The 22,462-nt window shown below is 41.5% G+C and overlaps 1 protein-coding gene and 1 long non-coding RNA gene across 7 annotated transcripts in view; one reads left to right on the top strand and one right to left on the bottom strand.

Moving 5' to 3' along the window:
- Positions 1-22,462, bottom strand: part of LOC149459385 (uncharacterized) — a 199,138-nt gene that overhangs the window by 155,655 nt on the left and 21,021 nt on the right. The gene's annotated exons all lie outside the window — the stretch shown is intronic.
- LIMS1 (LIM zinc finger domain containing 1) overlaps positions 1-22,462 on the top strand; it is a 128,287-nt gene that overhangs the window by 89,164 nt on the left and 16,661 nt on the right. For 4 of the 6 annotated variants that reach the window (XM_089681281.1, XM_089681282.1, XM_089681279.1 and 1 more), the window contains exons 2-3: positions 11,084-11,243; positions 19,100-19,166. In XM_089681281.1, coding sequence (XP_089537407.1) covers positions 11,084-11,243; positions 19,100-19,166 — 227 coding nt within the window. Of the gene's footprint in view, positions 1-4,670; positions 4,960-11,083; positions 11,244-19,099; positions 19,167-22,462 lie in introns of those variants that run through there. The other 2 variants (XM_089681278.1, XM_089681283.1) reach the window with 2 other exon arrangements.

Below are 22,462 nucleotides of genomic sequence, written 5' to 3' on the forward strand. Positions count from 1 at the left end.
TGTTGCCTTTTCATCTTTGGGCTCAGAAAACAGCCAGGTCATAATGGGGGAGGAATGCCTTTTTAATTGTAAAACAAATTCACTGTATCAACTTGTTTTGACCCTTTGATTGCCATGACGTATGGTATGTGTTCATATTGATTATCTGATTGAATACTAGTTAAAAATGTAATAAGGACTGCACAGGAAAAGACCTTTTTTGGATTTGTATCTTTTTTGTTCGCTTTTTAGCTTCGTTTTCTAGCATGCTATCAAACAACAATCGGTGTTTTGGTCTAAGAACTGTCTTGCATTCATGTAAACCCAAACGACCTAGTTCTTTTTCAGAAAGATTTGAATGTTTTATGGCAAGTTTTTATATAAAGTCAGGACTGGATGAAAAAAATGTATATCTTGTGGTTTTAATGTTTCAATCTAGGTTTAAGGCCTCATAATGTAATTGCTGCAAATTTGATACATTTTTGGGCTGCACACTCATTTGACCCTCAAGAACTCTTTGTGTGTACTTATCAATAATGATACACCTAGAGGTGTGTTTATAAATAATTTATATAGATTTTCCTCCATAGAAGCTTCATATAAATTCATTTTGTGTGAATGGGGCAAAAAATTAAACAAGCAGTTCTTTTTTTTTTTTTTTTTTTTTTTTGTAAAACAAAGATGTTGTTATTGCTCTGTGCAGTGGTTTTCCACAGTGCAGCCTGGATCCTCATCTTCTTGGGTCCCCTGTTGGCGCTCCTGGCTCCCAGCTTGCTATGGGGGCACCCGAGCAGACGTGTTCCCAAGCCACTGCTCCGTGTGTTCATTCACAGGGAGCCATGTCTTGGCTCCGCCCCTCTCATTGGCTGACTGGCTGTGATTGACAGCATCAGGAGCCAATAGCTCCCGCTTTCTGTCTCAGCCAATGAGGAGGTAGAGACCCAGGACAGATGGGGCTCAGGTAAGTATTTGGGAATGCATGAAGGCAAAAAACCTTGAGCCTATACAACCACTTCAATGTTCTAAGGCTATGTTCTCTACAGATCCAACATGTGTGAGAATATATATATATATATATATATATATATATATATATATATATATATATATATATGAGATTTATTATATATAAATTATTTATTTCAGACACCAAAACATATCTGCCGAAAATAGCCCTATTGGCATTCTGCCGATAGGAAAAATTTTTTGCCGATACAGGAGACTGTGTATACTGCAGATGGGGGGTGGCAGAGAAAGGCAGGAGAGGAGTTGTGTATACAGAGACTGGCTGTCACTATGTCAGTGACCATAGTGACCATTTTTAAATGTAATTACCGGCCTTTTTTTTTTTCCTTTCACTATAGCTCACAGAATTAGCGGTCACTTTCCTCCCTGCCAAAAGAAACAATGTTTCCTTTTAGGTTCTTTCCAGAGATAAAAGTAACAGTTTCCTTTAGCTCAGGGGAAAGTGACAGCTAATTCTGTGAGCTATAGTGAAGAAGAAAAAAAAGCCAGCAAGTGCATTTAAAAATCGACATCGACATATAGTGACAGCCAGTGAGGGGGCCTCTCCGTATACACTGCTCCTCTCATGCCCCCTCCTGGCACACACTGCCCCCAACCCCCTACAAAGAGGACCTGTCACTCATATGCTATCACATAGGGGACTATTGGTCCCCTATGTGATAGCAATGAAATCATAAGTTAAAAAAAATATATACATGAAAATAGATTAAAAAAAAAAGTTTGGAGCCTCCTCACATACGCAGACATTTCGGTTCTTGCCACATGCATTCTGAATTTTCGGTATTGACACCAGAATTTTAATTTCGTTGTAACACACACACACACACCAGGGGTGTGGAAATTTTTTAAAAAAGCTACTTAAAAATAGGGGCCCCCAATCTACTTGTCCCTCATGACAATCTACTTGTCCAGATTTAAAAAAAAAATGTTTTAACCAAAACCGTATTTTTTTTAAATTCCAGATTTTCCATATTATTATTATTATTACAGGATTTATATAGCATCAACAGTTTGCGCAGCACTTTACAAAAGGAAGGTAGACATAGCAGGTACAATACAATTTGGTACCAGAGGAAACAGAGCTCCCTGCTTGTTAGAGCTTACAATCTAAGAGGAAGGGTTGAGTGATACAAAAGGCAATAGCTGTGAGGGATGAGCTGATGGAGGAAATAAAAGGCAGTTTCCTAGTTAGAAGCAGGATAGACTTCATTAAATAGAGAGGTTTTCAGGGATCATCTAAAGGTGGGTTGATTAGGCGATAGCCGGACAGATTGGGGTTGGGAGTTTCATAGGATGGGAGAAGCTCAGGAGAAGTCCTGGAGGCGGGCATGGGAGGAGGTGACATGGGAACTAGAGAGCAGAAGGTCTTGGGAGGATATCCTATTTTGAGACCAGGTTGGTGATGTAGCTGGAGGTAGAGCTGTGTATGGCTTTGTAAGTTGTTAGAATTTTTTTTTCTTTGGGCGAGTGGAAGCCAGTGGGGGGATTGGCAGAGAGGGGTAGCAGACACTGCACGGTTGGTAAGGTGGATGAGCCTGGCAGCAGCATTCATGATGGACTGGAAGGGGGATAGCCTATGTAATGGTAAGCCAATGAGGAGGGAGTTGCAGTAGTCGAGGATGTGTGCCTGAAAGGATAGTTCAGAATCCAGGTGTACCCCTGCCATACGGGGATGGTTGATAGTGGTGCTATTGATCCTGACAGAGAAATCAGGGGAAGAGGCACGTGGTGAAGGAAATATTATGAGCTCAGTTTTGGATAGATTGAGTTTTAGGAAGTGGTGTGACAACCAGTCTGATATGTTTGTTAGTAAATTGGTTATACGTGAGGAAACCGATTGGGTGAGCTGAGGAGTAGAGAGATAGATTTGTGTCTCATCAGCATAGAAATGGTGTTGGAGACCATGGGAAGCTATCAGCTGACCCAAGGAAGAAGTGTAGATCAAGAATAGGAGAGGTCCAAGGACAGAACCTTGGGAGATCCTGACGGTAAAAGGAATAGGAAAGGAAGAAGTAGAGTTGTAAGTGACACTGAAGGCATGGTGAGATAGGTAAGATTCGCACCAATGGGGAGAGTACAGTCACGGAGGCCAAGTAAATAGTTTTTTGAGGAAGATGGTCAACTTTGTCAAAGACAGCAGAGAGACCCAGAGTAAGAGTACAGAATAGTGACCATTGGTTTTAGCTGTAAGTAGTTTGTGAGTTTTAAGAGAGCAGTTTCTGCGGAGTGATGTGGGCGAAACCTAGACTGAAGGGGATCAAGAAGGTTATTCTCAATGAGGTGGTAGCTCAGCCGGTTGTAAACCTAGACATTCAAGGAGTTTGGAGGCAAAAGGGAGTAAGGAGATGGGTCTTGGGTTGCTAAGATTGGTGGGGTCCAGTGAGGCATGTATGGGGGTGACTAGCGCATGTTTTAGAGAGTTGGGGAAGATGCTATTAGAAAGGGAGAGATTGAAGATCTGAGTTAGAGTGAAGGATAGAACAAGACGGTGACCGTAGTAGTTGCAATGGAACAGGGGACAAGTGGTTATACCATACTTGTGGGATCCCTCTAGACCACAGGTGTCAAATTGGCTGCGCTCCAGCTGTAGTTGTGGAACTACAAGTCCCATGAGGCATTGCAAGGCTGACCGTTAACAATCACAGGTAGAGGCATAATGGCACTTGTAGTAGTTCAGCAACAGTTGGAGGGCCATCAGTTTGACACCCCTGCTCTAAATGCAGGAAACCACAGAAGTAGACATTGCTACACCAGGGATCTCCACCTGCTTTCTGGTCACATGCCGAGCGGCTGGCCTGCTGCATTCTGAATGGAGAAGATTGGCCTTTTGGCATGGGCACCAATCCAGGAACCCTTTTTGCATTTTCTCAATAAAGTCAAAGCATTATAATTGGATGCAGTGGATAGGCTGAGTGGTGCCATCGCATTGTCCACCTAGAATTCTTCCTTAAGTCCACATAATTTATTTTTTCTTTTTCGGCATACTTTTTTGTATAGTCAGGGTGGTGATCCTTTAGTTTTTACTTATTGTTTTAGAGATAGGGAGCTATAGTTCAAACTTCCAAATGTACAAGTCAGTGATCACTTGTACACATGAATTTAGTACTCGGTCAACTCCCAGCAGTGAGAGACATGCTTTGTACTGATACAGATGCCAGCCCCTCTTTTAACACCACTCTGTGCTGGTCTTTCCATTAAATATGTTTGGGTGTGCCAAGCACTCTTGTTTATGTCTGTGCATTGGTGACGGGTGGCCAGACATTATTGGCTATATAGGCTGCTGCTTATATGTATTGAGGAGGGCTTGTACAATCTGTATTTTAACAAATATACATTTATACTGAGCACAACATATATAAATATTACTTAACATAGTAGGCAACATTGTGTTGTGTAATTGTTTTGTGCATGCTTATATTAAAATTCAGAAGAGAAATGTAGGAATGCATAAAATCAGGGTCATCTCCAGGAAGGGCTATAAACCATTTTTGAGCTACTTTTTTTTACTGCCAGGCTTCCACCCTTTGGAGGGAATGGAATTTTTAACATCAACAGCAAGCAGCTGAGTCCCACCTATCATTAGTGACGTATTTTCTACTCCACAGCCTTAGTTGGAATCTGTGCTGAGGAATGTGGGCAGCGCTGTAATGTATCCTTGTATGAGTCACTGTGTCAGTCTGACACTGGAGTAGCCTGGAGTACAGTGTGGAACACTTGTTCTTGCCTGGATGAGCCCTGTATTACATCTAACTGTGGATTTGTAAAAATGATGGAAGTTCAGTCCAGGTTACACCCTGATATTCCAGAGAATGGGGAGCTGCCTCCTATGGAAGTCAATAGCAATTGTGTCCCTCAGGAGAGTGGTGGAGAGGATGAAAAACCAGTCTCAAATCTGCAGAGGAGACGCAGTGATGTCAAAGTATACAAAGAAATTTGTGACTTCTATGCTCGATTGTAAGTGGAAATTTTTTCTTCCTTGGATTTCTAAAAGGAATATTTGTTGTAATCAACTGATGAGTTCTGTTGGATGATGGGATGTGTAGGTGGAGCATTTGGGTCAAGGGCTTTTCAGTTTGAGAAGAGCTTTATAGCGAAGCTAAGTCTATTTTGCTAGTAAAAAATGTTTGTGTAAAGAATTGCTCTGCAAAAGAAAATTCCATCCCATGGTAGCATTTTAAACTGTTTACAGAGAAGACTGCTAAAAATGCACAAAGTAATCTTTATGGAAGTCATTGAGGGAAAAATGCTTTGCATGCCATGGATGTTTAGTTTACATGGCTTGTATAGCTGTGGTTTTAGGTCTTTATACTATGTGAAGTACAGTTTGAGACCTAAAGAAGAGAAATTAAAGTTTCCTGGTTTGTCACTTTTTAAACAAATGAAAAGGATGATTCGCCTGTTTCAGTGTCCAAAGTTTTTTGTGTGTGTGTGTTTTTTTTTTTTTTTTTTTTTTTTTGTGGCATCTTTGCTTACAGTGCAGCATTTGCTTTTTATTTTCCTGCTTGCAATTCTGCCATGGTTTTGTACTTCTTTTTTATGGTTATGTCACTGTTTGCTTTACAATAACTCTTCAAGTGTGGTGTAAACTGAAAAGGAAATATTAGGATTTTTATTCATAGATTTGAAAAGAATGTTAAACACATTTGCATAAGCTGGCGATGTATTCTTGCCAGGATGAATCTTGGGAGGAGTTGTGCAAATACCAAAATGCCTGGATGGTTGGAGATCAGTCTGAAAAAGTGGGTGTTCTTAGGCATGTTATATTTGCATGGAAACTGCCTGTGGTGCTGAGCCTCCATGATGGCAAGAGTTGAAATCCAGTAAATGAAAGGGACAGGGGCAGTAAGACTAGGGAGGAAAGTGCTAGATTATGCTTGACATCCTCCAGCCAGGAAATGAGATGGGCTGTATTTGACTTTCTGCATCAATATGTAATGAGATTTAGGCTGACCATACATTATTCATTTTCTTGAGATTTTTGCTTTAGATTTACCAAAAATCATATAATAGGAGGTCAAACCCAAACAACACTTTCAGTTGTATCCAATTAGGCAGGCCCTTGCACTACACAGTTGAAGGTAAATCTAAAGGAAATTGGACAGAAAATTGTATAATGTATGGCCAGCCTTAGAGTACGTTCAGTGCAAAGGAGTCTATGCAACTGTGCAAGGCTAAAGTTAGGCCCGAGTTCAGCTTTAAAGTACATGAAGGCAGAAGGATGAACAAATGCTCACGTTGTTGCAGTATCCACACCGGTGTCCGCACTGGTGAGATTCACTTTATTTGTCTTGGTGACCACTGTTACCAGTGCTGAAAGTGAAGGAAAGCCAAAAATGTGAATTGTCACCAGAGCAGAAGGGAGAGTCTTTCGATGGGGACTTTTTCTTTTTTTTTTGGTGACCGTTGTCCAAGAGAGGATTTTACTCAGCTTTGAGAGGTTTCCTCTTATGTCTTCAGGACAAGACATGAGAGGAAATTTCTCAAAAAAGAGGGAAATACTATCCAAGATGGCTGTCACTGGAACAAGTGTCCACATTGAAGTATTTTCCCCTTTATTCTTGTTCTGGAGGTAACTTGGTATTTTGGAATGTCCCTTGCTTTCAGTCATGGTGAGAATAGTCACTATAATAGAGAGGGTGAATCTCAAAACCGGGATACAAACAGCAATATCTACCCAACATGGGTACATGAACCTGTTCTTGCATAGGTGAAAAGTTTTGGGGTTTTTATTTGTTTTTTGTTTTTTTTAAGGTAAAAAAAACAACAGGTTTTTAGATACATTCACACCAGATGTGGTGGGACTGTTTTGGGCAGATATTCCAGCCCAGTCCCTCAACATGACAAGGTAAAATGCCTGGTCTCTGGTGTGACAGATGGTGTGCGCTGAAAAAAGTACTGTGTTGCAGTACAGCCCAGGCCAAAAGTTTTGAGAATTGCACAAGTGTTAATTTTCAAGAAGTCTGCTGCCTCAGTTTTTATGATGGCAATGGCTGATATACTCCAAAATGTTATGAAGAGTGATCAGATGAATTGCATTTAATTGCAAAGTTCCTCTTTGCCATGAAAATTAACTTCATCTCAAGAAAAACATTTCTACTGCATTTCAGCCCTGCCGCAAAAGGACTAGCTGACGACATGTCAGTGATTCTCTTGTTAACACAGATGTCGGTATTGACGAGGGCAAGGCTGGAGATCACTCTGTTATTCTAGTCAGCATGACAGACTGGAAACTTTAAAAGGAGGGTGGTGCTTGAAATCTTTGTTCTTCCTCTGTTAACCATGGTTACCTGCAAGGATACACGTACAGTCATCATTGCTTTGCACAAAAAGGGATTCACAGGCAAGGATAATCCTGCTACTAATATTGCACCTAAATCAACCATTTATCGGATCATCAAGAACTTCCAAGGAGAGAGGTTCAATTGTTGTGAAGAAGGCTTTAGGGTGCCCAAGAAAGTCCAGCAAGCACCAGGGCCATCTCTTAAAGTTGATTCAGCTGCGGGATCGGGGGATCATCAGTGCAGATCTTGCTTAGGAATGGCAGCAGGCAGATGTAAGTGCATCTGCACGCACAGCGAAGCAAAGACTTTTGGAGGATGGCAAGGTGTCAAGAAGGGAAGAAAAGAAGCCACTTCTCTTCAGGAAAAACATCAGAGACAGACTGATATTCTGCAAAAGGTACAGGGTTTGGACTTCTGAGGACTGGGGGGTAAAGTCATTTTCTCTGAAGAATCCCCTTTCCGATTGTTTGGGGCATCCGGAAAATACCTTGTCTGGAGGAGAAAGGGTGAGCGATACCATCAGTCCTGTGTCACGCCAACAGTAAAGCATCCTGAGACCGTTCATGTGTGGAGTTGCTTCTCAGCCAAGGGAATGGGCTCACTCTCAATTTTGCTTAAGAACACAGCCATGAATAAAGAATGGTACAAAAACATCCTCCGAGAGCAACTTCTCCCAACTGTCCAAGAACAATTTGGTGACGAACAATGCCTTTTCCAGCATGATTGAGCACTTTGCCATAAGGCAAAAGTGATACCTAAGTGGTTTGGTGAACTAAACATTGAAATTTTGTGTCTGTGTCCTGGAAACTCCCCAGACCTTAATCCCATTGAGAACTTGCAGTCAATCTTCAAGAGGTGGGTGAACAAAAAACCCCCCACAAATTCTGACAAACTCCAAGCATTGATTATGCAAGGATTGGCTGCCATCAGTCAGGATGTGGCCCAGAAGCTGATTGACAGCATGCCAAGGCGAATTTCAGAGGTCTTGAAAAAGAAGGGTCAACCCTGCAAATATTGACTCCTTGCATAAACCTAATGTAATTTTCAATAAAATCCTTTGACACTTATACTTCAGTATACCATTGTAACATCTGACGACAAGATCTAGCTGACTTTGTGAAAATTATTTTTTGTGTCATTCTCAAAACTTTTGGCCAGGGCTGTACTTTTCTCCACCACAGTTCGGTGTGTGGCAATCCACTGCTTCGCACTGACTAGTCAACAAATCTGCATGTTTACTGATGGAAGTCGGTTGCGAGTCCTAGCAGTTTCATAGCTGGCTTCCTACTGCGCATGCATGAGCCGTGCTGCGCTTTTGTGAATGTGTTGTAATGAAGTAGCTGGTGTGAATTAGCCCTAAAGCTTAAACCTGAGTGGTTGTTCTTGGTGGCTGCCCTATGCTTATTATTCCTTTTGCACTGCTTTATTAAAAATATCCATTTGAATATTGGTTTGCATTCTCAAAGGGTTGGCACCCAAACTTTGGCATATGAAAATGCACCATGTGTATTAGTCACAACTGTTCATAGAAGTACTTCATTGAACTAAAGCCTAGTACACAAAATTAGAAAATCGTACCAAAAATACTGCTTTCGAAGCGATCGTACAATAATCTGATTTGTTAGTACACAGCTTTTGTCCGAAATTATTTGAAGGGACACGCATGAGAATTTTTTCTCGTACGATACCAAATCATACAATTTTTGTTTAACCTCCCTGGCGGTATTCCCGAGTGTAGCTCGGGGTAAAGTTTCAGCACCACAAGCGGTAACCCTGACCTACACTCAGGAATACCTTGCAGCTCCGGGATCTCTTCTCCACTTACCTTGTCCTGCGCTCCCGCGATGTCCCCCCTGCAGTGCCTCCAGCAATGTCTTCCGGCGGATGCCGGCATCTGTCTTCTGGGTTCCGTCCCCTGCAACGTCGGGACGTACGGGGACGGAACTGGTGGGAAATTTGAAAGTTGTAAAAGTGACATTCACTAAATACACTAAAATCGCATAGTAAAACATTACTGTATCAAAGCATTTCACAGCGAGTGCTTTGTCCTGTGCCCTGCCTGCATTTTTACTGTTCTTTCTACCTGGAAACTGAAAAATGTCCATGGCATCCAAAAAGCGTCCCTTTACGTCAAAATCGGTTTTATACCAGCTAGAGAACAGCGATAGTAAATTAGAACTACTTGCAGAATTGAGTGATAATGATTCGTGGGGAAATTCGTCATCAGACACTGAAAACGATTTTGCGACTTTACTGAGTGATGTTCGAACTTGGCGCTATATTTCAAATTTCAGTGTTTTTGGTTTGATTATATTATTGAATTAAATTTATTATTATATTATTATTATTTTTTATGATTATTTATTAAATTATAATTTCTGATTTTGTGTTTCAAATTGTAACATACCCGGAATGTTTACTAGACTCTTGTTTGGACAGATTTCAGTGGGTTATTCCTAAAAATTACAGGCCCACAATAAAAAAAAAAAAAGAAAATATATATATATATATATATATATATATATATATATATATATATATATATATATATATATATATACATGCAAAAAAAATGTACCGCTTTGAGCACAGAAATATGGACATAATCAGACCGCTAAAGAGGCTAATCAGTACAGTTCTCGTCCGAAAATACAATACCAATACATTACTACATTTCTGAATTTTTATTCTGTCGTACAAGAATTTTCCCGACTTTAATAACCTCTTCACTTTCGATATGAGACTAGCATTCATCCTATATTCTCATCGTGTGTGTACAAGGTTTAACGCTTTAAAGGTGCCATTACCTTATGGTGTAACAATTACTATTCAGATATAGAAATCTATAAACTTGTTTTACATTGTATGCTTAAGCTCCCTGCATGCTTTACCGCTTTCCTCACTAGCATCTGCCATATTGTAACTCTGGTTCACAGACTTGGAAGGGGGGGTAAGGTTAGGGGTGACAGGATTGATTCTGTCCGTCTTATAGCACTGTCTGTCAATCACGTAAAATTAGTAGAATTAATTTTTTTTTTTCCCTTTCTGTGTTGTAAATCTGCACATTGTGAAGTTAGTGCAGCGTTCTATTGTCTGTAAAAGATGTTTGCTTGGTTTCTGACAAAAGGAAATGACCATTACAATGCGATTTAGTGGTTAGACACCATTTTACTCTATTTAGATGTTATCTAAGTGTCAGTGATACTTTTACTAGTTTGTGAAGGTCGCACTTCAACATGCATAGTATTCGCTTTATATTACTTGTGCACATGCAATGAGAACATTTTGGGGTTTTTTTGCCTTTTGTTGTACTCATATTAAGAGACATTTTATTACATCCTTCAGTTTATTTGTAAAATCCATTGTGTTTACATCCGCATTCTACATAGTTGGCTTGGAAAGACCTGCCTACAGCATTTGTTTGCATCATAAAAAAAATAAAATAAAATGTGCACTTAGACCTATTTTTGCATGGATTAACAACCAACATTTGTTTGAATATATGAAAATTATGAATTAAGTGTTTTGCAGCTGTTGTGGTATTGTTGTGTTACAGCAGTGAGCATTAAATTTACATTTCCTCCTTTTTTCAAGCCACCCACATATATGCGAGCGTTGCATTATGTGTGGGCCTCAGTGTGATATGCAATGACTGCCCCCGAATGTGTAGGTGCTATTTGCAGTAGAATTTCAGATTGCACAGTATAAATGCAAAAAAAACCCCCCAAAAAACAATGTTCAGTGCAAGGCTTGCAAGTGTATTTTTTAACTTGCCATCATTTTGTGTTTTCTTGTAGCAACATGGCAAACGCTCTGGCAAATGCGATGTGTGAGCGCTGCCGTTCTGGCTTTGCTCCAGCAGAGAAGATTGTGAACAGCAATGGAGAGCTGTACCATGAACAGTGCTTTGTGTGTGCGCAGTGCTTTCAGCAGTTTCCAGAGGGACTTTTTTATGAGGTAAGGTGTCCATAATGACATAGTCAACAGATGAGTCAACATTCCCTTCGCACATGTTCCTGGACTGTGCTCTCAAAAGGACTGGGGTGCTGCAGCCACCACCAGCTGGATACTGGAGCATACACAACACAATGTACTTTTTTGTTTCATTTTTTTTTGATTTCTCAATTGGGTCTAAATTTTTTTTTTTTCTTTTTTTATTGGAGAAAGATCACATCAGAGTAGTGCAACATTTTGGACCCATGCAGGACCAATTTGTCAGTCAGTTTGGACTTAATTACATTGTATAGTTACATAGTCGGGTTGAAAAAAAGACACTAGTCCATCTAGTTCATGCAATTTAAAAAAAAAAAAAAAACCTCTCCCTATACACTGTTCTGTACCCATAGTTGATCCAGAGGAATGCAACAAAAACATTAAAGCATGATCCAGTTCGCTCCAGTGAGAAAATTCCATTCGGATCCCCCAGAAGACAATCGGATATTCCCTAGATCAACTACTCCTGGTGTTATTACCTCTACATTTTAGTATCCAGTTATATTTTGTGTATTTAGGAGTGCATCCAGCTTTTTTTAAAACCACCTAATGAGCTGGCCAGAACTAGTTCTTGAGGGAGTCTATTCCACATGTTCACAGCTCTTACTGTGAAGAAGCCTTTCTGTGAAGGTTAAATCTTTTTCCTCCAGACATAGAGTGCCCATTTGTCTCTAATAATCTGAAAGTGCATAACTCCTCACCAAGTTCACTATATGGACCATCTATGTATTTATACATGTTGATCATAACCCCCTTAATCTTTCAAGAGAGAATAAATTTGGTTCCTTTAATCTTTCTTCATATCTGAGCTCCTCAATGCCTCTTATCAGTTTGGTTGCACCACTTTGTGCTTTCTCCAGTTCCCCAATGTTCTTTTTGTGACCTGGTGCCCAAAACTGAACTGCATATTCCAGATGAGGTTTTAGTAAAGATTTGTACAGGGGCAAAATTATGTTGCTTTCTCTGTGTTTGTCTATACCTGTTTAATACAAACTGCACTGATGTTCCTGGCCTGGCACCTTTCTGTTGTTGGGGACAGCTCAACACTTAAACTGTAAATCCAGTCAAATTCTAATGTCTTACTGTTGCTAAACCTATGGCTGCTACCATTCCCAGGCTATTCTATCTGCCTTGTGAAACAAAGGATGTGTATAAATGCCTATCCTGAAGCCACTCCGGTCTAGTCACATGCATGGGTACCAGGGCCGGCTTCAGCATGGGGGGTCAGCCGACAATGGCTGCCCCATAGTAAGTCTATGGGTGATGTCACCACCCATGCTCTGCAGCCATTGTTACTGCCTCTCCTCTACACTGAAGCTGGCGCTGGGACACAATAATGTGGCTGGACCAGAGCAGCTTCAAAATAGGTTTCACAGGGTAGATAAGAAAAGTCTTAGAATGGGGGAATAGGTTTAGACTTGGTTGGAATTTGACTGGAATTACACTTTAAGCCATAATTGTCATAGTGAGACAGCATTGTGAACCTGATACAACCCATCAGTAAAATTGAACTGACTCATCAGAAGGGACCAATCTTCTCATTAGAATAAGATCTGCTTATCGCTTGAACATTCAGTTGGGCTTAGTAATATGGTTCCACTGTAGCAGCCATAATGGACCAGTAGTAAAACCTTGCATGATAAATTGAGCACAACTTTATTCAAAACTAGAGAAAAATAAAATGGTTTTTGGCTAAAGTTGGTAGGGTTAGATGGTCTATAGTGGTTTTTAATACTGTCTGTCGGTTGCTGGGAAAAAATTCCACTTTATTATATCCTTGTAATTTTGAGAATTGGGAAAAAAAGATGTAAATACAAATCATAGTTCTTTCTGACAAACCAATATAAGTAGTAACAACTACAGTGGCAACAGTAAAAGGGTGTAAACAAGCATAGGCCCAAATAGGTTGTGGTGTTCTTTTTTTTGTTTGTTTTGTTTTTACAGATTCTTAGTGTGCTGTCAGCTTTGTACTTCTGCTGGCTGTAAAATTGGCGTATAAAGATTATAGGCTTGGCATATTTGGTATCTATTTACTCAACACAGTACCGTCTTCTTTATTTTTTTTTTTTACTTAACATTTTTTATTGAAGACTTTAAAAGGAAATGAATAGAAGAAAATGATTTAACAAAATGGTCAAGGTGTATAAAGAAACTCTGGTTACATTAAATTACTGTAATACCGTTTAACAATTTTTATATAATAAACTTAAAGGGTCTAGTCTGGGTATCGAGTAGGGATAGATAGAACTTCGAAAAAGCAAAGAAAGGAGAAAAGAAAGAAGGTGGCTCATAGAGGTGCTATTCGTCGAGTTATAAAAAAGTGGATGTAGTATAACTTGGTGTACCTTGCGTTGCTGGGAGCGGGATCTGATATTATCAAGTCAAAGGGCACCTTAGGATAGGGAAAGGAGTCATGTTATATGGGGTTATTTACCCTTGTATCATTTTAACCAGGGGCCCCATTCATAAAGAATTATGATGTAGTTAGATTTGCTTTAGCAAACGTATTTCAGGTCCATGTGTTGGTTGTGGGTGCTGATGATTTGTGGTAGGGTAGGGGGAGCACTATCTTTCCATTTAGGGGCAATAGATAAATGAGCTGCTATGAAGATGTGTGTTAAAGTGGGACGGTAATGTCTGGGACAATTTTCTAATGCCAGCCCCAGCAAGGCCATTTGCGGTGATAATATTCAAGGCATACCAATTTAAGTTAGTTATTAAGGTTTGTACATCCTTCCAAAATACAGTCCCAGGCAGGTCCACCAAATGTGTATGTCTTGGGATAATAAGATGGCTTTGTAATAAGAATTCACCTCAGGTGCACCCATTCCTGCATTGGATTTTGTGGTGCACATAATAGTGTTTCAGTCTGGGGCATTTGCAATCCCATATGACAGTGTTTGGGGTACGTTGAAATGTGGCCCATTGGGAAGCCAAAAATGTAGTTGGTAGAGTTTGGAAGAGGTACAGGATATGGGACATGAGGTACATCTTGGAGAGTGCTATTTTTCCAGCCTACGAACAAACTGGGACAGAATTTTAGTTAGAGCAGAGGTCTCGTAGTTTCCTAAGCAGGATCTCAAGGTTCATATGGAGGGTGTTATTGGAAGGAACTGATAGTTGTATTCCAAGGTAAGTAAAAGATGAAGCTGGGGCCCTTGGAAAGGGGGACGAGCTCGATAAGTTTGATTAAGTGGTGTGATAAATATAGATACCTAGTATACAAGATTTGGAGCAGTTGATTTTACATAGGGAGATTTGACCGAATGTCATTAACAGCTCATAAAGATTGGGTATGATTGGTCATAGCATGACATCATCTGCGTAAAGTCCGATTTTGTGGAAAAGCGCACCCACCTGCACGCCTGAGATCTTTGGGTGGTTGCGAACTGCTTCCGCTAGGAGTTCCATTACCATTGCAAATATTAGTGGGGAGAGGGGGCAGCCATGTCTCATGCCATTGGTTATGTTGAAGGGGCTTAATGTTACGCCTGAGGTCAGTACTCTGGCAGAGGGGCAAGAGTATAGAGCAAGGACCGCTTTAGGGATAGATCCCACAAAGCCAAATTTCTGAAAAATGGCCTTGAGATAGGACCAATGCACCCTGTCTAACACCTTCACTGCATCTAGAGACAGAAGCAGAGAAGGCGTTCAATGACGCTCTGCCCATTGTATGAGATTAAGGAGCCTCCTGGTGCCATCAGATGCTTGTTACCGTGGGACAAACCCCACCTGATCAGGCTGAATAAATGAAGGTATATACGAGAGGCTAGAATTTTTGTGTAGATTTTGATGTCCGTGTTTAAGAGCGATGCGGGGCACTAGTTTGCAGGGTTGTCATGTGACTTACCAGAGTTTGGGATGGTGATATTTGCTTCTAGGGATTTTTTTTGGGTGTCTTCAGTGGACATGATGTAATTGAAAGATTTGCGTAAGTGTGGGGTGAGGACAGTGGTGAAAGTTTAAAGTATTCATTGCAATAACCATCTGGTCCAGGTGCTTTGTGTAGAGGGAGTGAGTGTATTGCTTTCGAGATTTCCTTGTCAGAGAAGGGTGCATTAAGGTCCGCCAATTGTGCGTCGGTAAGAGTGGGAAGCTGAAGCGGAGCTAGGAATTGAGTAATCTGAGCAGGGTCAGTGGTAAGTTCTATGGGAGAGTCATTTAAATTATATAATTTTGTGTAAAAGTCACGGAAGCAGTTAGCAATGTCTTTAGGATTGCATATTTTCTGGCTTTGGGCTGTGTGTATGTAGGGCATTTTGAATAATGCCACTTTGCATTTCACTTGCTTAGCTAGCAAAGGTCCAGGTTTATTACCGTGGGCATACCATGTCAGGCGAAGGCGTTTGAGATACTAGTCAAATGAAGCTTGCAGGTAGGTGCGGTGCCCCTCTCTAAGTTTACACAGTAGAGCCGTATCGGAGTTGTTTGGAGAGGCTTTGTTGGTCCTTTCGAGCTTATGAATCTCGTTTAAAAATTCATTAACTTTCCGTGCACGTACATGTTTCTCTTGGCCCCCCAGCTTCATGAAAACACCCCTCATATATGCTTTGTGTGTATTCCAAATGAGGGAATCATTTGTTACAGAACCAGTGTTATGTTCGAAGAATGACTCTAGTTCCAGCCTAATCTTTTCCTGATGCTCAGGATGGGAGAGAAGGGACGTATTCATATGCCAGGAGGTATGTTTCAGGAATTCTGACCTGAGTGATAACGAAATGGTGACTGGAGCATGGTCTGAACATGTAATTAGGCCAATGTTGGCATGAGAAATAGACTGTAAGATGGATTTATGCATCAGGAAAAGATCAATCCTAGAATAGGACTTCTGAGCTTCAGAATTGAAGGTGTAATCCCTCTCCGAACCGTGCATACACCGCCAAGGGTCATACAAATCCTCTATCTACGTTAGCAAGGAAAGGGCAGTAGACCGTAGTCTGTGTATGTGGTGTCAAGGGTATGGTCAATTATGTCATTAAGTGGAGAGTTTGTTCATTAATAACTTGTAAAATTTACTCTGATGGGTGTTTGGTGAGTAAATGTTAGCTACGAGTTATTGAGCATGGCATTCAAAATGTACCTGCCAGAGGGGACAGATTCCACATGCTGGAGCTGGAGAGAAATAGATTTCATATAGCTATCATGACTCCCTTGTTTTAAGGGCGTTTGCAAAGAAGGTGTGTGGGAAGAGGCTGTGAAGACACAGAGGGGCTTTGCCTTGCTTAAAGTGCTCTTGTCAGATTTTTGCGTTAGGGCTTCTTTCCATAGATGTGATCTTTTAAAGGGACTATTAAGTCATTTTACGTTAACTGTGGTAATATGTAGCGCCATCAGGAGCTAAACTTGGCAGTGGTAGCAATAGGTGGAGACCAATCACTGCAAAGAAAGTATAGCCTTTGTGAAAGGGGACAGGAGGAGAGTACAGAGCGATACCCAGAAATAAGATAATGCAGTATACACCATTACAAATAACTGGAAGAACAGAACAAGTAATGAAATTCTCTGTGAGGCTTCATTCACACTTGATAATTTTTTACCTCAAAGCTCCAAAAAAAGCTCCAACTTAAAAAATCAGTTGTTCTCTATGGCGCCTGTTTACACCTGATCATGTGAACAGTTTGAGCTTGAGCGTTTTTGGAACTTCGAGCTGCAAGCTACAAAACTCTCAAGTGTGAATGCAGCCTAATGGTGTGTGTATAACACACTTCGTGCCAAGAGTGCGTACTCACACAGTACCAGAAAGAAGATCTAGAAACAAGAACATTACTCTCCACTGCTCAGGTGACAGAGTAGTGAGGACAAAACATGAAACAAAACAGAAGAAAACCAGCAGGCCTGCCTTGAGGGAGGAAAAACTGGGGCAGGTAGGGCTCAGGTCACATAGGCTCTTGCGATCAGTGTTTCTTTAGGGTGCAGTAGATCTGGAAGATGGCTCCTTTCATGGGTAATGTGGTGGGGGTGATTGTGTTAGGCCCCTGTTGTGCAGCTGCTTGAAGCCATCTTTAGGGGAGGAAATAGTGTTCTGTTGGTTATGGTACGTGACTAGGAGTTTAGGGGGAAAACCCCAGTGATATATAATGTTGCGATTCCGCAACACCACAGTAATAGGAGCAAACTCCTTTCTCCTTTTGGGAAGTTTCCACAGAGAGATCTTTGTGTAGGGCAACTCCCGTATACGGTGTGGGAAGGGAGGAAATGGATCTGGCAGCGCTAAGGAGTTTCTCATTAGGATCCATTTTTACCACATAAAAGGAGAATGTCCCGAGGAACCTCATCAAGGAGGTGGGACAGTTTTTAGGGATCCTGTGTTCTCTGTCCGTAAGGAGGTCTGTCGCGGTGAGATTGGGGATAAGCTTCAAGAATAGTTGTTGCAGATAGGGAACCAAATTTCCTGATTTGACAGCTTCAGGTATCCCTCCGAGTTTAATATTGCATCTGGAGCGATCCTTCAGGTCCGCTACCTTTTAATTGGAGTTTGCGTATCGCTTCGGCTTGCGATTCATGTGCATCGGCCATTTCATCATGGGCTTTAGCAACTTCACCCATCTGGGACCCTAGGTTCTCTGTGCGGTCCTGTATATAATCCAATCTGTTGGGAGACAGAGAGAGGAGTGCAGCTCCACATGCAGGCCAGCTTGGAGGGATAGAAGCATTGCTGTTAATGTGGCCTCAGTGGCAGGAGTATCAGTAGCTGGGAAGCTAGCAAGTGGCTCTGTATATACTGTGCATGTTGATCTGAGGTAACACCCTCTCTGTTGGCCCAATGGTATTTTTTGGCAGAGGGTGGATTATGGGGAGGTGAGTTTGCCATTCTGTTACCCCTGTCTGCTGCTGTAGAGGGTGAGAGGTCTGGAGCAGCATCTTCCATATTAGAGAGCAATTCCTGGGCTGGGTCTCCCTGTGTCTGTGGTGGTGGTGGGGGGAAATGTGTGTCTCCTCGGCACCATCTTGTGGGTTCCTGTGCCCTGACTGCATGAAGAAGTTCGTGAGGTGGCACGGTCCAGGGGCCTGATTTTTTTTTTTTTTTTTGTGGTACAAAGTCATGAGCCCTCCCACTATCTTGTCCTCCCTCGTGGAGATGGAAATGGCACTCTGGGTTGCTGAGAGCCGCTGTTGTCACCCGTGGCTGTGGAGGAGCTCAGCACTAAGTGGCCATTCCAGTCGGCAGCTAGGACACACCCTCACAGTCTTTTATTTTTAATAGAAAATGTGTACGACAAAATTGCTAATGCAGCAACAGGGTTATAACAAGACTGTGGATCAGTTCAGACCTGTTCTTTAAAAGCAACCATTGCCACTAGAAGTTTAAATCTCTAAACCTCAATAAATGATGCATTGTCATTTGTCAGCGCTTGCCAGACCAGCATTTTTTCAGCTAGGTAAAAACTTTTGTAAATTAGGTGTTAAAATCCCAATGGTGTTTAAGGTAAGAAACATTTCTGTCTTAAATCATGCATAATTTTCATATATAATGTATTGCTTGATATACCACTCTATATAAAACAGTATTTTTTAAAATGTGCTACAATCAATCAGTTCTAACCCCAACTTTTTTTTTACCCGAGAGGAACCCTTGAAATAATTTTCTTGAAAAGAATAAAGTAAATAGAAAAGAAACCTAGACTGTGAAATTGTGGTCTTTGTAGAAATGACCATTTACAATGGAGATCACTGCTCAAGAGGAACCCGTAGCAACCTCAGGAGGAACCGTAATTGCAAAATATTATAATGACCACTGTTTACCTGTTAAATATTTATTTCATTTTACATAATATTATCATTGTTGTGTTGATGGTGGAAATCCAATTATGTTTCCTTAGTTTGAGGGGAGAAAGTACTGTGAACATGATTTCCAAATGCTCTTCGCCCCCTGCTGCCATCAGTGCGGTAAGTAAGAATTCTTATGTCTCTATGGTTTTCTGAGGTAAAATGGAAATTGACTCTGAATTCTTAATTTTAGCATTAAATGTTACTCTTCCTTTAGTGTTTTTGCTTTATAACAACACTAGCATGATATGGGTGCTTACATTCAAACTGGGACACTGTCTGCATGGAGTTTACATGGTCTTTCCATGTTTTCATGGGTTGCTCAGTTTTTCACTCAGTCCAAAAACATACCGGTAGATTACTTGACTTCCACCCAAAATTACCTCTACCGTGTATGCTAGAAAGATTGTAAACTGCTTTGGAAGAGATTTATACAAACCTTACTCTGTAAATTGCTTTGTAATAGGCTCATGTTATTAAATAAGGAAATTAATTATAATAAAATAATGTGGTGTAAAGAGCACACGGAGGTTACTGCTGATCTAAGTTGGAATGTCATAAACTCCCAATCGCCTGACCAAGGAATTCATAAAGTCTATCATTGCCTTCTTCGCCAAGAAGACTTTATGGCTTCTGTGGACATCAAGAATGTGTACCTGCATGTTCCTATCTTTTCAGTGATTTGTAGTCTTTTTGCTGTGGGCCCCCTACACTGCCAGTTTGTGTCCCTGCCCTTCAACCTCATCTGCACCTCCAGTGTTCACCAAGGCACTGAAACCAGTATTGGCGCTGTTGTGCTCTTGTGAAATACTTAAAGTGGAGCTCCAGTCAAAATCTAAAAAAATAAGTCAGCAGGTACAAACTGTGGCTCCTGACTTTGTAAAAACAGACACTTGCCTTTCCCTTGATCCACCGGCTGTCCTCTCTCCCTGGCGCCAGCATCTTAAGTTTGAGCACCCAGCTGTGACAGCTTGTGGATTCACAGCCGGGTGTGCAAGCAGTGCTGCGCCTTGTAAATAGTTCCCATATCCTTCTGGGACGGTCACATGTCCCAAAAGACTACGGGGAGGGAGGACAGTTTCCGCTTCCGATAAACTAGGGGATCGCAGTGGATGTGAGAGCAGGTACCTGTCAAAATCACGTACCCGCTTCCGAAAGATGCCAATCCTCAACAGAAAGCAGGGGGACGAGGTCTTAAAGTGGAACTTCCCCTTTTGGGTGGAGCTCCACTTTAAACAACCTCCCAGTTGGTGCAGGCTCTGTCTGATAACATAGCTTTAACTGTCCAGACATTATAGCAATTTGATTGGATCCTGGACCTTCAGAAATCATAGCTGAATCAGAATCTGAGTCAAGCCCCACCGTTCAGGCCAGAGTGCTTCTTCACCAAGGAAACTAACGGCACTCTGCTTTTGTATGAGAGTCCAAAGTCTGATAGTAGCTTCCTTCAATGCAGTTCCATTTTCTTGGTTTGACTGCAGACCTCCACAATGCAACATTCTTTTGTCATGGGACAAGTCACTTAATTTTCTGGGCCCAATGCCAGGTTATCCCATGCTGGTGGCTCAGCTCTGGAATTGGAAGTTTTTCCTTCCTCTCTTTTCAAAGCTACAACAGATGCCAGCCTGTCTGGCTGTGCAGAAGTCCTGGGCAACTTGTAGATGCAGAGAACTTAATCTCCTCAGAGTCCCATATCCCAGTCAACATTCTGGAATTTTGGGCAGTTTTGCTGTCTCTACAGCAGTGGACCATCCTGCCTGGAGATAATTTAATCAAAATTCAGGCAGAAAATATCACAGTGCAGATGTACATCAGTCATCACGGAGGAGCCAAAAGTCTTGCCACTGTAAGACAGGTAGATCGGATGGTAGATTGGATCATTTCCTGAGTAGAACTACATCTACTAGTGTTCCAGATTTCTCTGTCATGTACACCCCAGACTTAAGTTGGCAAGCAGGCTAAGACCTGGAGAATGTATCCTACATCTGGAGCTGTTCCAGGACCTGTGTTGCAGTTGGGGGGGAAGCAGGATGGTCTCCTCCTGGTCTTCAGTTTCAACATCAAACTGGACAGGTTTGTCTACAGGTACAGGGGTCCTCGAACAGAAGAAGTGAATGGAATGCGTACACCCTGAAACTCCTTCCTTGGCTGCTTCATAGGATCGAGATCGAAGGCACTCCAGGGATGCTTACAGCTTCAGACTGACCCAACTAGGTGTGGAATTCTGATCTGTTCATTCAGCTGTCTCAAGGACATCTCTAAATCCATGATCCGCACTATACCAAGAGTTAGGCCTTTCAGGAAGTAGACTTTCTATCACCACACATGGAAGGCTTACTACATCTTCTTTTTTTTTTTTTTTTTTTTTTGTTCAAATGGACCTTCACCAAATTTTGACCCTGAGCACCATCAAGGGATCTTGGTGCTTATGATCCTGTTCTAGAAACCGATGACTTCCCATTCTTTTGAAGACTTTTGTACAGGGTGTCTCCAGTGTGGTTCCCCTGTGTACTCCCCTTTAATTCTTTTGGATCTGTACTTAGCTTTCGTGGGACTTCAAAAACTTCAGTTTGAATCGGTCAGGGATATCACCTTTCACTCACAAGGTTGCATTCCTAATTGCAGTCACCTCTGTGAAGTGAGTGTATGAGCTTGGTGACCCTATCCTTAACCCCTTCTGGTCTTACACAGGGACAGGGGCTTCCTTTCCAAAGTAGGTTTAGCTCTTCACGTAAACCAGGACATTGTTCTTTACTCCTTTTTGTCTGACTCCAGTTCAACAGGAGATGTCCCTCTATTGTCTGTCTGGATCTTATTGTGGTGGATTTGGGTTTCTCACAGCTACTGCTACCATGAGAGTCTGAATCTTTCTTTGTTATTCATGATAGTCCCCATAAAGGGGCAATCTGCTTTTTGTTTCACCATTTGTTAGTGGCTCTGGTGGACAATCATCCAAGCCTATGGTCTCAAGGATCAGGTTCCACCTTGTTCGTGGCAAAGCACACTCTGCTAGATCAGTGAGTGCTTTTTGCAATTTTCAGCATGAAGCAACTGTTTTCCAGATTTTCAAGACTGCCACCTGGTTTTCTGTTCACACTCTTAAGTTTTTTACCAGGCACCAGGTAGAGGTTTAGGCCTCTTTTGATGTCTGCTTTGGGCATAGGGTCCTTCAGGCAGTTCTTTAAGCTACAGGCAGCCTCCAGTTCTGTTTAGTGTTTGTTTGCTGTTGCCTACCCCTCAGTTGGCCTGTTTTTAGATGTCCCTACAGTCTCAGTCCCTCAATGGACGAGAAAAGGAAATAGGATTTACTGTAAAATCAATTCTTGGAGTCCATTCAGGTGTGTTTATGCTCCTAGTACTGCTTTGCCAGCTGAGGCATGCTGGCAGTAGAAGGTGTTATACTAGGATGACCCACA

Source organism: Staurois parvus, unplaced genomic scaffold, assembly GCF_062004578.1.
Source record: "Staurois parvus isolate SC_StPar_1 unplaced genomic scaffold, SC_StPar_1.0 ptg000262l, whole genome shotgun sequence".
Classification (NCBI taxonomy): Eukaryota; Metazoa; Chordata; class Amphibia; order Anura; family Ranidae; genus Staurois; species Staurois parvus.